Below are 13,700 nucleotides of genomic sequence, written 5' to 3' on the forward strand. Positions count from 1 at the left end.
GGCTACTCCCTAGCTCTCACCCTGCTTGCTTGCCATATTAAACCAGCCGAGCTCCCAGAAGGCTGCACAGGCTCTCACCCCTCTCTCTGCCTTTGGACAAGAGGCCTCTCTGTTTCTAGACTCCTTCATCTGACCAGGCCCTCCTTGCACTGGAAGACTCAGCCTAGTCTTCTCCTCCTCTGTAAAGGTGAAGGCGTGTCGGTCTCTACGGGATGATCCCATTGCATCATATGCTTACCTCTATCTGTGCATCCTTATTCTGTTGCAAAATTGATTTACATGTTTGATTCCACCAAGGACTGTGAACTCATGGAGGACAAGAACTGTGTATTCCAAGGCCAGTACAGTGTAAATGGTACATACCCCACTATTTAGTTTCCTTTTGTTTCCACAATACTTGGGTCAAATCTCCTCTTTCCCCATTAATTTGTGCATTATTGCTTTGTGATCAGAGGATGCAGTTTATACAATTTTTCTTTCTAGAACTTACTGAGGTTTTCAGTGGCATAACTTACCATCTTTTATCCTATTTTGTGTATATTTGTAAAAAAAAATCCTAATCCAAGGTATCAAATTTAATATTAAATCAAATTTACTAATTATAACATTCTGAAATCCAGTAACCTTATTATGTCTACTTAAATTGACAAATTAGAGGCATGCTAGTTTCCTATTACGATTGCGGTTTTATCCATTTTTCCTTTTATTTTTAACAGCTCTTGCTTTAAATATTTTAACATGTTATTTGACTCATAAATATTCATTATTAATAACTTTATTGTATCATTATTAACTAGCCACTTTTCATTCATTCATTCAAAAAATCTTTATTGAGTGCTTATCATGTGCCAGGCATTGTTCTAGGTACTTGGGATACATCAGGGAAAAAAACAAACAAAAATTCTTCTCTTTGCCAAACTTATAGTCTGTATATGTGGGGAGGTAAGCAACAGAAAACATGACAAATAAGTAAGTCATACAGTGTGTTAGAAAGTGTTAAGTGCTATGAGTAGGGCCTTACAGGACATTATGAGGATTTTGGCTTTTACTCTGAGTGAGGTAGGTTTTCAGCAAAAGAATGACATGATCTGACTTAACATTTTTAAAAGTTCAGTCTGGCTGCTGCGTTGAGAATCCAGTATAGGAGGGCAAGGGTAGAAGCAGGGAGACCAGTAAGTGGTTACTGCAGTAATCCAGGTAAGATATGATAGTGACTCAACTCAGGGTGGTGACAGTGGGGTGTCAAAAATGCATTCTGGGTATATCTTAAAGGTAGATTTGGGGCTTCCCTGGTGGCGCAGTGGTTAAGAATCTGCCTGCCAATGCAAGGGACACGGGTTGGAGCCCTGGCCCAGGAAGATCCCACATGTCGCAGAGCAACTAAGCCCATGCACCACAACTACTGAGCCTGCACTCTAGAGCCCGCGAGCCACAACTACTGAGCCCACGTGCCACAACTACTGAAGCCTGCGTGCCTAGAGCCCCTGCTCTGCAACGAGAAGCTACGACAATGAGAAGCCCGCGCACCGCAACGAAGAGTAGCCCCCGCTCACCGCAACTAGAGAAAGCCCATGTGCAGCCACAAAGACCCAACACAGCCAAAAATAAATAAATAAATAAATAAATTTTTTTAAAAAGGTAGATTCAATGGGATTTCTTGACAGACTGGATACGTGAGAGAAAGAAAGGAATTGGGGTTGATTTGAAGGTTTATGGTCTGAGAAACTGACAGGATAAAATTACCAACAACTAAGGTAGGGAAGTCTTTGGGGTGGAGCAAATTTTAGGGAAGAGATTAGAAGTCCAGTTTTGGAGTTTTGCACATGTCGATCTCGACATTTGGAAATGTCAAGTAAGCAGATGGATGCATGAGTCTGGAATTTAGGAGAAAGGTCTTGGCTGAGGGCATAAACATGGGAGGCAACAGCTTAATGGGTTATTAGAGTCATATGACTAATGAGATCATTAAGGGGATAGTGAGGGTAGAAAGAGAAAAGGTCCATGAACCTCTTTGTCCTCTTTGATGCTTTTTGCCTTAAATTCTATTCTGTCTAATATTAATATTCTTACTTTGCTTTTCTCAATGGATAGTTCTCTATTGACACATTTGACCTTGGGTTAACTTTCTAGCTCTGTTCTCTTTGGAAACCTGGCAAATGTGGAAAGTCAGCCATGATACTGAGTAATATCACTTATGGTAAAAATGACTCCAGATTAATAAACTTCATCTAGACTATAAATATCTGGTGATAGGGAATTCCCTGGTGGTCCAGTGGTTAGGACTCCATGCTTTCACTGCTGAGGTGCAGGTTCAATCCCTGGTCAGGGAACTAAGATCCCAAAAGCAGTGTGGGCAGCCAAAAAAATATATATTTTTTAAATTAATTAATTAATTTATTTATTTTTGGCTGTGTTGGGTCTTCGTTGCTGCACACGGGCTTTCTCTAGTTGCGGTCAGTGAGGGCTACTCTTTGTTGTGGTGCGCGGGCTTCTCATTGCAGTGGCTTCTCTTGTTGAGGAACACGGGCTCTAGGCGCACGGGCTCAGTAGTTGTGGCACGCAGGCTCAGTAGTTGTGACTTGTGGGCTCTAAACCACAGGGTCAGTAGCTGTGGCTCACGGGCTTAGTTGCTCCGCGGCATGTGGGATCTTCCCGGACCAGGGCTCGAACCTGTGTCCCCTGCATTGGCAGGCGGATTCTTAACCACTGCACCACCAGGGAAGTCTAAACAAAATTTTTTAAATAAATAAATAAATATCTGGTAATAAGCCATACTTGTTGTGTGTGGTGACTCCAAGTTTTGTGGGAGATATTTTGTGACTGCCTGCCTGCATGTACTACCTATAAGTTGTCCTTTAGGTTTTCCACTGAAAATTAATTGCTGCTGGCTCTTAGATATTACATAGTGTCCTAGTTAATACTGCTTTGTAACGAGTTACCCAAAAGTTAACAGTGTTTTAACAGAACTAATAATTTTATTATGCTCATGGATTCTTTGGGTCGGGAATTTGGAAATGAATGTCTGAGGCCGCATGATATCTGAGGCCCTGAGTAAAGAAGACGACTTGGCTGGGGATGACTCTAGGGCTGTGGGCTGGAACCATCTGAAGGCTCATTCACATGTCTGGTGCCTGCAATGGGATGACTCAAAGATTAGGTCTCCTGACTGGATAACTTTCAAAGAACCTCTTCAAGTGGCTTGGCTTCCTCACAACACAGCAGCCCCAGGGTAGTTGGGTTTCTTACAAGGCAGCTGAAGCTGCCAGCATGACTGTTCTAGTGAACAAAGCAGAAGCTGCATCTCCTTTTATGACAGCCTTGAAAGTCACACAGCATCACCTCCCCAATTCTCTTTCGAATGAAGTAGTCACAAGACAGTCTAGACTCAAGGGGAGGGGACACAGGTTCGAGCCCTGGTCCGGAAGATCCCACGTGCCGTGGAGCAACTAAGTGAGACCCCACTTCTCAGTGGGAGGGGTATCAAAGAATATTGATATTCTAAGGGAGATGCTATTGTTTTTTCAAATCATCTTACTTCGAGAAATTAATGAAAGCCACGCATATTTTCCTTCAGAAAAGTGTCCATATAGACAAAATTTTGAATGTATTTGAGGAGTCCATCTTCTTCCTTCCCATTGTATTCAAGAAACAGCCTTCGATTGCCTCAATTCATTGACACGTATCCCATCAAGAGGGACTCTGTATCCCCTTCCCCGAATCTGGGCTTCCTTGTAATTGCTTCAACCAATGGAGAACATCTGCTAAAAGGGAAGGGACATTTCTTGTGCTAGATACTTTCACAGGTTCTCCCACTTAATTTCTTAATTTTCATTTAACTTAGATAATTTTAGACCCTTTCTTTTTTTGAAAACAGGTGAAGAAAGTGAAATTCAGAAAGGTTAAGTTGTTTTTTTTAATAGACATAGTTTTTAGAGCAGCTTTAGGTTCACAGAAAAGTTGAGTGGAAAATTACGTTACTTTTTAAATTCACGTGATAATAAGTTGTAGAGACAGGATCCAAAATCAGATCTTTACCAGTTACTTTTTCTGATATATAATCACTCTCTAGATATTAAGAAGCATATTATTCTAAGCACAAGATCTGACGTTTCACTAGATACAAAACTGAACCTCTTGCTGCAATGTGAAGGACTAACACCACGGGACTCAACTTGCAACAAACACTGGAGGATGTTCAATCCTTTCTTACTCTATAACCTCCCACTTTAACATTGTTATAGTAAGAATTCCCTAAATTCATTTTTTAAAATGCTATTCCTGTCAATTGCTTTTGCTCGTCTTTCTATAATCTTTCAATCTTGCTTTAGGATTACATTTCCACACTGCGTGATCCTTTCATATACTTTCAGAAAATTAAGGAAGTAGATACCCAATTAAACATAAATCCACACAGTTCTAAACACAACTCATTGGTCACTTTTGGAGGATAAACTTGTTATTTTAAAAACTGGTAAATACAGAGAACAAATCAAACATTTAACTTTTCAGGATGAGGCCTATCAGGGTAATCAAATACTTGCTGAGAAAGTTTCTTTCTGTAGATATCTTCTAGCTAATAAACGCAGAAGGAATGACTGAATTAAAATATTACCATTTTGCAAAGTCTTAATGAGCTAATGGAGCCAAGTAATGATCACCAGTGGCCACTAACATCACAAAAAGCAATACTCTAGGAAGTATTCTTGCCCAAAACAACAACAACAACAAAATGTAACCTAAATCAAGTCAGGCCTTGGGTCTAACTGCCAGTTAATAGAGGAACATTTAAAATGACTCCACTGGAAATACAGTCAGCAAAATCCAGAATGTGGAAAGCTCCATTAGGGCAGACTGCCGAGTCAGTTCCTTCAACAAATAAATTTCAAGAAAAAAACCCTGGGAAAATAAACTTACTGAATAAAAAAAAAATAACTGACATCCTCTTCTAGCCATGTTGGCATAACTGTTACTAGAATTCCTTCCTGCCTTAAATGACTAGACAACTAGACAAAATGTGAAGGAGCTATTTTTTGGCATTGGCTGCTGAACAGTGTAGGACAGTGAACCTTGAGGGTAAATAAGTACACAAGGTGAGCCCAGATTGGCTCCAGTGTTCTGCCTGGGGAAACCGTCCCAAATGTGGCCTTGGGAGATGGAGCCCAAGCCAAGCACAGCCCCTCACTGTTTACTTAGGGAGGCAGAGAGCAGAGGGCTGGCTGCTGAAGCAGCTGGACTTTGTGCAGTACTGAGGGTTCTGGGAAACAGAGAGGCACAAGGCCTACCAGACAGCGGCTGGTGCAAGGCTGAGAGCTGAATAGAGATTCCAGAGGTTGCAGGGCTGGGAGAAGTTGAAGTCTTAGCCCAACCTGAGTAGACGGACCTCACTGAGCCCCACAGGCATTCAGTGGAATAAGAACTGAATAAGTGGGCCCTCAGTGGAATAAGAACCACGCACATGCAGAGCAAAGGTGGGCAAATTAAGACCTGTGAGCCAAACCCGGCTCACTGTCTTTCTTATAAATAAAATTTTGTTGGAATATAGCTATGCTCATTTGTTTATATACTGTCTATGCTGCCTTTGTACTATATTAGCAGACTTGAGTAGCTGCAGTAGAGACGATAGGGCCACAGAAGTTTAAGATATTTACTATCTGGCCCTTTATAGAAAAAGTTTGCTGAACTCTGCACTAGAGTAAGAGCCACACTCTAGTACTAAGAGCAAAACAAACAGATCCACCCTACGAAGGAAGAAAACCACGCCTGGCGGAACAGCATAATCTCCACAAGGTATTATCCACTTGGGACGAATATACAATTACATGTATGAAGAACAGAAAAATGTGAGCCACAGTCAAGAAAAAAAAGTCAATAAAACAGAAAAAGACCTTGAGATCACCCAGACGACAGATGAACAGATAAGGACTTTAAAACAGCTGTTATAAATATGTACGTACAAGTACTCAAAGGAAAAGATGGACGTGAGTAAACAGCTGGGAAACCTCAACACAGAAATGGAAACTATAAGAAAAGAACCAAATGTAAATTCTAGAACCGATAAGTGCAATATATGAAGAAAATTTTAAAGGCTCCTGGCTTTTGGAGATACATAATAAAAAATGTACAGATGAAATTATATATCTGAGATGTGCTTCAAAATAATCTAGCTTGGGGAGGGGAAGTGGCTGGGGGTAAAGATGAAACAAGAGGTGCCATAAATTGATGACTGTTGTAACTAGGTGATGGGTATGTACTGCTCTCTCCACTTCTCTGTATGTTTGAAATTCTGCACATTCAAAAGCTAAAAAAGAAAATCCAATCTCTACAAGAAAAAACTGTTTTAACTGAAAAACAAGATAATGTTCAAATGAAGCTTTGCATATATCTTATTCTCCTCCCATCTTGCCAAATTCCCAAAGATACATAGCATCTACTCTGCATTTTCAAAGATTCCCAATGCTTGGGGAAAGGGAACATTTCATAAAAACTGTGAATATTTATGTAGGTGAATGCCATTCTCTCTATCTTTCTCTCTCTTTCTTTCTCTCTCTCTCTGTATGTTCTACACTTTGACACACATGGATATATCAATATTTGATTTCACAAAATAAGATTATATTAAATTGCTCTATAACTTGCATTTTCCAAATAATACATGTTGTGAATATCATTCCGTGTCAACAAATAGAGGTCAACACCTTTTTTTTTTTTTTTTTTGGTTAATGACTGCACAGCATTTATCATTGAGGGTCTACGTGCCCTGTACTGTGTAGTAAAGTTCATAATTTCAATGGGAGACAGGAACTATGCGTTACAGAAAGCTATTTCAGGCAGAGGGAAAACATAAGAGCACACATGGCTTGAGGGACAAGTCTGACTTTAGGGAATTCAGGGTTATGATTTGATTGTTAAGTATGCTTTAATTTATGTAGTAACAAGCTATATCATAACAGAGTTTATTTGTATTTGTGTTAAGGTACTTGTTAAAAAAATCATATAGCAAAAATCCATCTCCATTCTCAGCTATCAACATGAATAGAGTTTAAGTTACAGGAAGCTCCTTATTAATAGTATTGATATTTTCCAAATCATCCATGGCCTGCATCCCAAAACATGATTTCTAAGTTGGTTTGATGAAACTGAGGATACATTTTCCTACTGAAGCTATACAAAACAGTAAGGATCTCAGGTCAGTTGACAAAAGTTTAAAGTACCTAATTTATTATGTAATATAGCCCCTCCCCTACCTGGAGGTTAAATTTTTGAAAAACCACTATCATAAGAAAATTCTTAGTGGAAGAATCTATGGCCTTAGAGTCACAAATGAACAAAAGCACTTGTAAAAATTCGTACATTTGTTAAAAAAAGACAAGAATAATAAAATATTAGTAGCATTATATGCATCTTAAATTACAGTAATGAGTATATATAAGTAATTTCCAGTTACCATTCCTTGATCATGGAAATCTTAAAGGTGTTCCTTTCCTATATTATAAATTACATAGACATTTTGCTTTGTTGCAGAGAATATGCACAGTAAAAGAAATTTTTCCCTTGGGTCTGGTCCCATTCAAACATTTGATACCTTTTATATTTGCTTGGTTGGTTTTTTCTCTTATACAGTTTTAAAAAAAAGTTTTGGAAAATAAAAATGCTATCTTCTCAATGTATAAAATTCAAACACATCAATTATAAAGAAAGTAAAAATCAGTACAATCTCACCATCTGGAAATAAGAGCTATGAACACTTGGGTGAGCATCATGCTAGATATTTCTTTGGGCATATATACATATAAGGAAACAAAGATACAAACTTTATGTAAGTGGGATTTACTGTTCTATACCAGCCTTTTCTCCTCTATGCATGGCCATGACTTTTTAAGTCTACAGTACATCTACATCATCTTTTTAATGGCTGCACAGCACACCATTGCATGGATAAACTATAATTTATTTAGTCATTCTCTTACCAATGGACATTTCAGATTATGGTGAATATTTCCCAATTACCATTATTATAAAGTTACACTCTTATTTATCCATCTTTGTACACTCATCCTATTGTTCTCTCAGGATAAATTCCTAAAAGCAGAATTGTTAGCTAAAAAGTATGTATACCTTACACCTTGACACACATTGCCACACAGCCCTCTGGAAAAGCCACACTATTTCATACACCCACCAGCTGTGCCTTTCTTAGACTTTCTGCTGGACTTGCCCACAATCTGCCCCCTCTCCTCTCACTGGCATCAGTTCCCTCCACATGGACTGTGGAAGGACAGCAGGATAGCGATTAGGTCTAAGGGTTTACTTCCATCAGCTTCCTTCTTCTCTCCCATGACTACGCTGCTTAAGCCTTAAGCACTTCTCTTTTAGATTTCTTCCCTTCCCCCTCCCAACCTCTTTTTTCTAATTATCTCCAGTAAGGCTGACTCACAACTCATATTACCTGGAATTCTCACAGTTACCCAAAAAGGTATACAGAAGTAACACTGCCTTAAATTAATCTTGGAGGGAGATGGACTATAAAAGGGGGTGGGGGCAGGGAACAAAGTCACTAACTAGGCCGGTCATATGACAAAAACTGACATTTTGAGATAAATTATTCTTTAGGCCTACCATATAACTTTTGTGAACAAATGTTCCTACAGGAGGTTGCAGTCTGAAAGGTCTTTCATTTGGTTATGAAACTGAGTACTTACTATGTGTACACATTGTATGCCAGGTTTTGGGAAGACAGATGAAGAAGATAAGATTCTTGTCTCTAAGAAGCTCCCATTCTAGCAAGGGAGATGGAGGTGTAAACAAATACTTTTCAGGTAAGTGTGCATACTCTGATACAGGGTAATAAGCGTTGTGATAAAGGCATGCCCTGAGTGCTATGTAAGCAGACTGGGTTCGTTTAGCCTGGGCAGAGGCAAATACAGCTTCAAAGGAGAGATGGCATTTAAGTGTGGCCTTGAAGAATGAATGGTTTGCTGGGTGAAAAAAGACATTGCAGGCAAAGCAATTAAGGAGGTACACAATGGCAAACCTTAGCAGAGATATGAGGTTAGGAAACTGGCAGGACCTAAGGCTGAAAAGGTAAACTGAGGCCAGACTGAGATGGTGCTATCCTTCGATGCGGAGGGACAGACTATCCCAGCAATGAAGAGTCCCCAGAGGTTTTTTTAGTAGGGAAGCGTCATAATCAGATCTGAATTTTAGAAAGACAGCTGGTTGTGGGGAAGAAGGTGAACTAAGGTGGAGACCAGTTACAAGGGATGGTAAAGAATTATACCCAGACCATGCAGAAAACTGGAGGCATCCAAGAAATGGGATTTACTGACTCACTGGACACAGACACTGAAGGCAGTGGTGGGGACCAAAAGCCCTTAAATACTTACATTTAGGTACTGCCTGGATGGCGATGCCATTAATGGAGACAGAGTATATATGCGGAGAAGCAGATGTGCAGGAAAATATTCATTTCCATACTGGACTTGTTGAGCTTAAAGGGTCTGTGAGACATCTAGGAAAAGATACCTAACAGAGAGCTGGTATTCAGACCTGGTGTTCAGTTCCAGGGGATACTCTGTTGATTTTTAAAAACTGTATAGATTTGACAGTCATTGAGGTAGGCAAATTTGATTGCTGACAACAAAGAGAGGAAACAGGGATGAGGGCTTAGAACAGAATCCTGGGGAACACTAATATTTAAAAACCTAGAAGTAGAAGAGCCTAGTGGAAGTCTGGGAAAATCAGGGAAACAGGAGGCAAGCCAGGAGAGACTGGCTCATAAAAGGAACAAGAGTTTAAAAGAGAAAATATGCCCCCTTCTTTGCCTTCACCATTCCTTGCCATCCTCACTGGGCAAAGGATCTTATGTGCCAGCTTTGAGAGCTGGAACAAAGATTCTAATAAAGTGGGAACTGGGAGTGAGAGATTAAGCAAGGAGAGAGCTCCTGGGGCCCCAGGGTAGGGATTTTGCACTGTTATCAGGGATTTAGTGTCAGTGCTAATACCAGGAGTACCTTCATCCCTAAAAGGCTCTTGTTACCTTCTCTCTACCTTCCAAGAGACTAATCCATCCTTTCCCCTTTCCAATGTCACTACTTATAGTTTCCACCCATCCCTTAGCCCATGATAGAAGAGAACAAATTTGGCCAAGCTGCAGGGCTTGCGGGATCTTAAGCGGGATCTTAATTCCCTGACCAGGGACTGAACCCATGCCCTCGGCAGTGAAAGCACCCAGTCCTAACCACTGGACCGCCAGGGAATTCCTCAGAAGAGAACAAGTCTTAACAGCCTCTCAATTCAGTAAGCTCTTCAGCCAGGAACTGTGCTTATTAAGATAGACATACAGATAAGACACGGTTCCTGCTCAAAAAGAATTAACAATCTAGTTAGGAGTGGGGATGGAGAGAGGAAGTAGGTAACTACTATATAGAGGGTGTACTGTGATTAAAGCTACAATGAGCTGGAGAGTCATGAGAGAAACCTTATGCCCTTCTTAAGAGGTTAAGAAATCTCTTCTGGGACTTCCCTGGTGGCACAGTGGTTAAGAATCTGCCTGCCAATACAGGGGACAAGGGTTCGATCCCTAGTCCGGAAAGATCCCACATGCCACGGAGCAACTAAGCCCGTGTGCCACAACTACAGACCCTGTGCTCTAGAGCCTGCAAGCCACAACTACTGAGCCTGCGTGCCACAACTACTGAAGCCCGCGCACCTAGAGCCCGTGCTCCACAACAAGAGAAGCCACTGCAATGAGGAGCCTGCGCACCACAACGAAGAGTAGCTCCCGCTCACCACAACTAGAGAAAGCTCACACACAGCAACGAAGACCCAATGCAGCCAAAAAAAAAAAAAAAAAAATCTCTTCTTCCCATTTTCCAAGAGGGAAAGGTGCACATAGATGCTGACGATAAATCCTGGCACATAAAGACTTATAGTGGATTAATTTACATCAATCTAAAAGGATGAAAAGGAGGAAGAGAGAAAAGAGAGTACCCTTCATAAATTTACCCTTCATTTTCAACCCTGGGGGGTGGAGAGCAGGTGGTACAGGACAACCTGTCTGCAATGCATAATAAAAGTAATTATGAATAACCCATAAAGGGGCCTTTCCCTATCACTAAATCTCTTCCTGATGACATATTTTCCCTCCCTCTTCTAATCAGAAGATCCCCCTCTTCTAGTTAGAAGATAACCCTCTTGTGGGGTATAGTGGGATGGGTTACTATAGCTATTTCTGTAATAGCTTTTTCCAAGACTGTCTGAACCACCATTTGTCAAAATCATAAGTCACAAAAAAGATGAATATGGAGCTTCCCTGGTGGCGCAGTGGTTGAGAGTCCGCCTGCCGATGCAGGGGACACGGGTTCGTGCCCCGCTCCGGGAAGATCCCACATGCCGCGGAGCGGCTGGGCCCGTGAGCCATGGCCGCTGAGCCTGCGCGTCCGGAGCTTGTGCTCCGCAACGGGAGAGGCCACAGCAGTGAGAGGCCCGCGTACCGGAAAAAAAAAAAAAAAAAAAAAAAAGATGAATATGTTATTTCTATACTCTGCAAAGAGATTATATACATATGCATACATATGTGTGTGTATATAACACGTGTGTGTGTGTGTGTGTGTGTGTGTGTGTGTGTTTTGGCTCCTCCTCTACCTTGACTATCTGCCCAGATCCTCTTCACCATTACCTGCAGTGCACAAAAAAGAAGTCTAAACCCCATTATTTCTTGTCAAAAGAGGAAACAGAAAAAAAGTAACTTGATTAGTAAACAGAGTTTGGATTGGAACCCAGATCTTAAGAGATGTAAATTGGTGCTCTTTTCACAAGGCTGTACTCTCACACTGGCCTCCACTCTCCCTTCCAACCAGTCCAAAATACTGCCTATATCACCTTCCCTTTACACATCTCTCACCTCATATCTTCCTGTGGCTCCTTAGTCATCTCCACTAACACTATATTACACTGAAAGACTGAGGTCTATCTGCCTACCAACCTCCTTCCTCTCTAAAAACATCTTCCTTTTTACTTCTCACACATGCTCATCATACTTGTCCTGTCTCATCTGAACTTTGCACACTGATTTCTGTGAAGAGACCATGCCATGCAGGGCAGAGGAACGAGCACTTAAAAAAAAAAAAGAAAAGAAAAGAAATCAGTGCCATGTTCAAATGCCCATTTTGCCTCTTACAATCTGTGCAATCTTAGTCTTATTACTTAACCACTTTGTCTCACTTTTCTCATCAGCAGAGAATAATGCCTAACTCACTGGGTTTTAAAAGGTAGCTAGCATATGTTAGGTGCTTAACACAGTATCATGTACTTCAAAAGCACTTAATAAACGTTAGCTATTTACTGTGAAAATAATATTTGCCTCATAGGACTGTTGTTCCTACATGCCTGAAACCTAAATAGTCCTTGAAAATATTTTAATTTCCTTCTTCCCCCATCCTTGAAACAACTTCCTAGTTCTTTCCAACAAAGATTCAGAAACCGGTTCAAATCCAACAAAGATTCACCTGCAAAAGTATTTGCACATTTACTAAAATCTCACCACTCACACAAGAGTAACACCTACTGAAAGCTAGCCAGACAAAATTTCTCCTCATCTTAACTTTAAGTCAATGGAAGAGAATAATCACATTTTGCAAGTTCCCCAAAAGACGTGTTGTATCATGCCAACGGATACAAGTTGCTTTCTCTGCGGCAACTGAGGGTCCAGGCGCATTTCAGTTACTGTAGGTTCATCGCTCCGCCCCAGGAATAAAAGAGTTTGCTACAGCAATCACACAACTGACGTGGGAGAAGAAAACCTTAGACAATGTCCCATAAATCTCAAGGAGGGACTGCAAATAGATGCCACGCAGTGACGTGATCTAGGCAAGTGACAAATGAACACTTGTGGGTATGTTCCTGTGGCAATGTGTCATCGTGTGTCTGCGTGTGTCCGCAGAACTGAAAGCACATTCATGTGCGCCGAGATGTCTGATCGCGGACGTGTATTCCTTTCAACCCGACTGCGTAGCCAGTGAGCGACAGTGAGAAGCCCCGCGGAGCTGTCCTCCAGGTGCTTACCTCTCCGGACGAACAGGTGGACGCCGCTGGGCGCCGCCATGTTGGCGTCGGTCACGTGGCCGCGAGCTCTCGTCCCCTCCTCGCCCCGCCCCGCCCGTAGGAGCAGTCCAGTCGCAGCCGTGCCGAAGACCGGAGGCGCCGAGGCCGCCAGAGGGAGAGTGCGCGTGCGCGGCGGGAGCTGACTGCGGGAGCCCAGGCGGCGGAGCGGCTCGGGCACCGGGGCCAGTAGGGGAACCCGCGGCCGGCCGAGCGCGGTCCGGCCGCGAGAGACGGGCTCCAGCCGCGGTTCGCGCGCTCGCTCTGAGCCCCCGCGCCCAGGTGGGATGGAAGAAGCCTGTCAGGTAAGCGTGGTATCCAATATTTGTAGCATCAACATTTTGGTGCATGGAAACGTAAAGTTGGGAGGAAAAAATAAAGCACGATCTAGCGTTCAACATAGCACTTTGCATCGTCTGCTCTTTGTTGCAAATTATTTCCCTGGATTCAGTTGAAAGGTAAAATTTGGTTCAAAGTCACCAGCTGCCCCTTTGCTGTCCCATAATCTACATTACTCAGCAGAGACAACAGACAAGACAGGATCTGTGTGCAGCTGCAAAATCTATTCTGGGTACCAGAGTGGGTATATTCAGGGGACTTCT

General features: G+C 41.9%; 2 protein-coding genes across 2 annotated transcripts in view; one reads left to right on the forward strand and one right to left on the reverse strand.

Annotated features, from left to right (window-relative positions):
* Positions 1–13,499, reverse strand: part of METAP1D (methionyl aminopeptidase type 1D, mitochondrial) — a 79,229-nt gene extending 65,730 nt beyond the window's left edge. Inside the window, 2 exon segments of the mRNA XM_067741540.1 lie at positions 13,063–13,210; positions 13,212–13,499. Of these exon segments, the coding sequence (XP_067597641.1) occupies positions 13,063–13,210; positions 13,212–13,499 (436 nt within the window).
* SLC25A12 (solute carrier family 25 member 12) overlaps positions 13,273–13,700 on the forward strand; it is a 180,323-nt gene continuing 179,895 nt past the window's right edge. Inside the window, exon 1 of the mRNA XM_067741537.1 lies at positions 13,273–13,403. Coding sequence (XP_067597638.1) covers positions 13,386–13,403 — 18 coding nt within the window. The 5' untranslated portion in view covers positions 13,273–13,385. The remainder of the gene's footprint in view (positions 13,404–13,700) is intronic.

The sequence above is a fragment of the Pseudorca crassidens genome, chromosome 6 (assembly GCF_039906515.1).
Source record: "Pseudorca crassidens isolate mPseCra1 chromosome 6, mPseCra1.hap1, whole genome shotgun sequence".
NCBI classification, from domain to species: Eukaryota; Metazoa; Chordata; class Mammalia; order Artiodactyla; family Delphinidae; genus Pseudorca; species Pseudorca crassidens.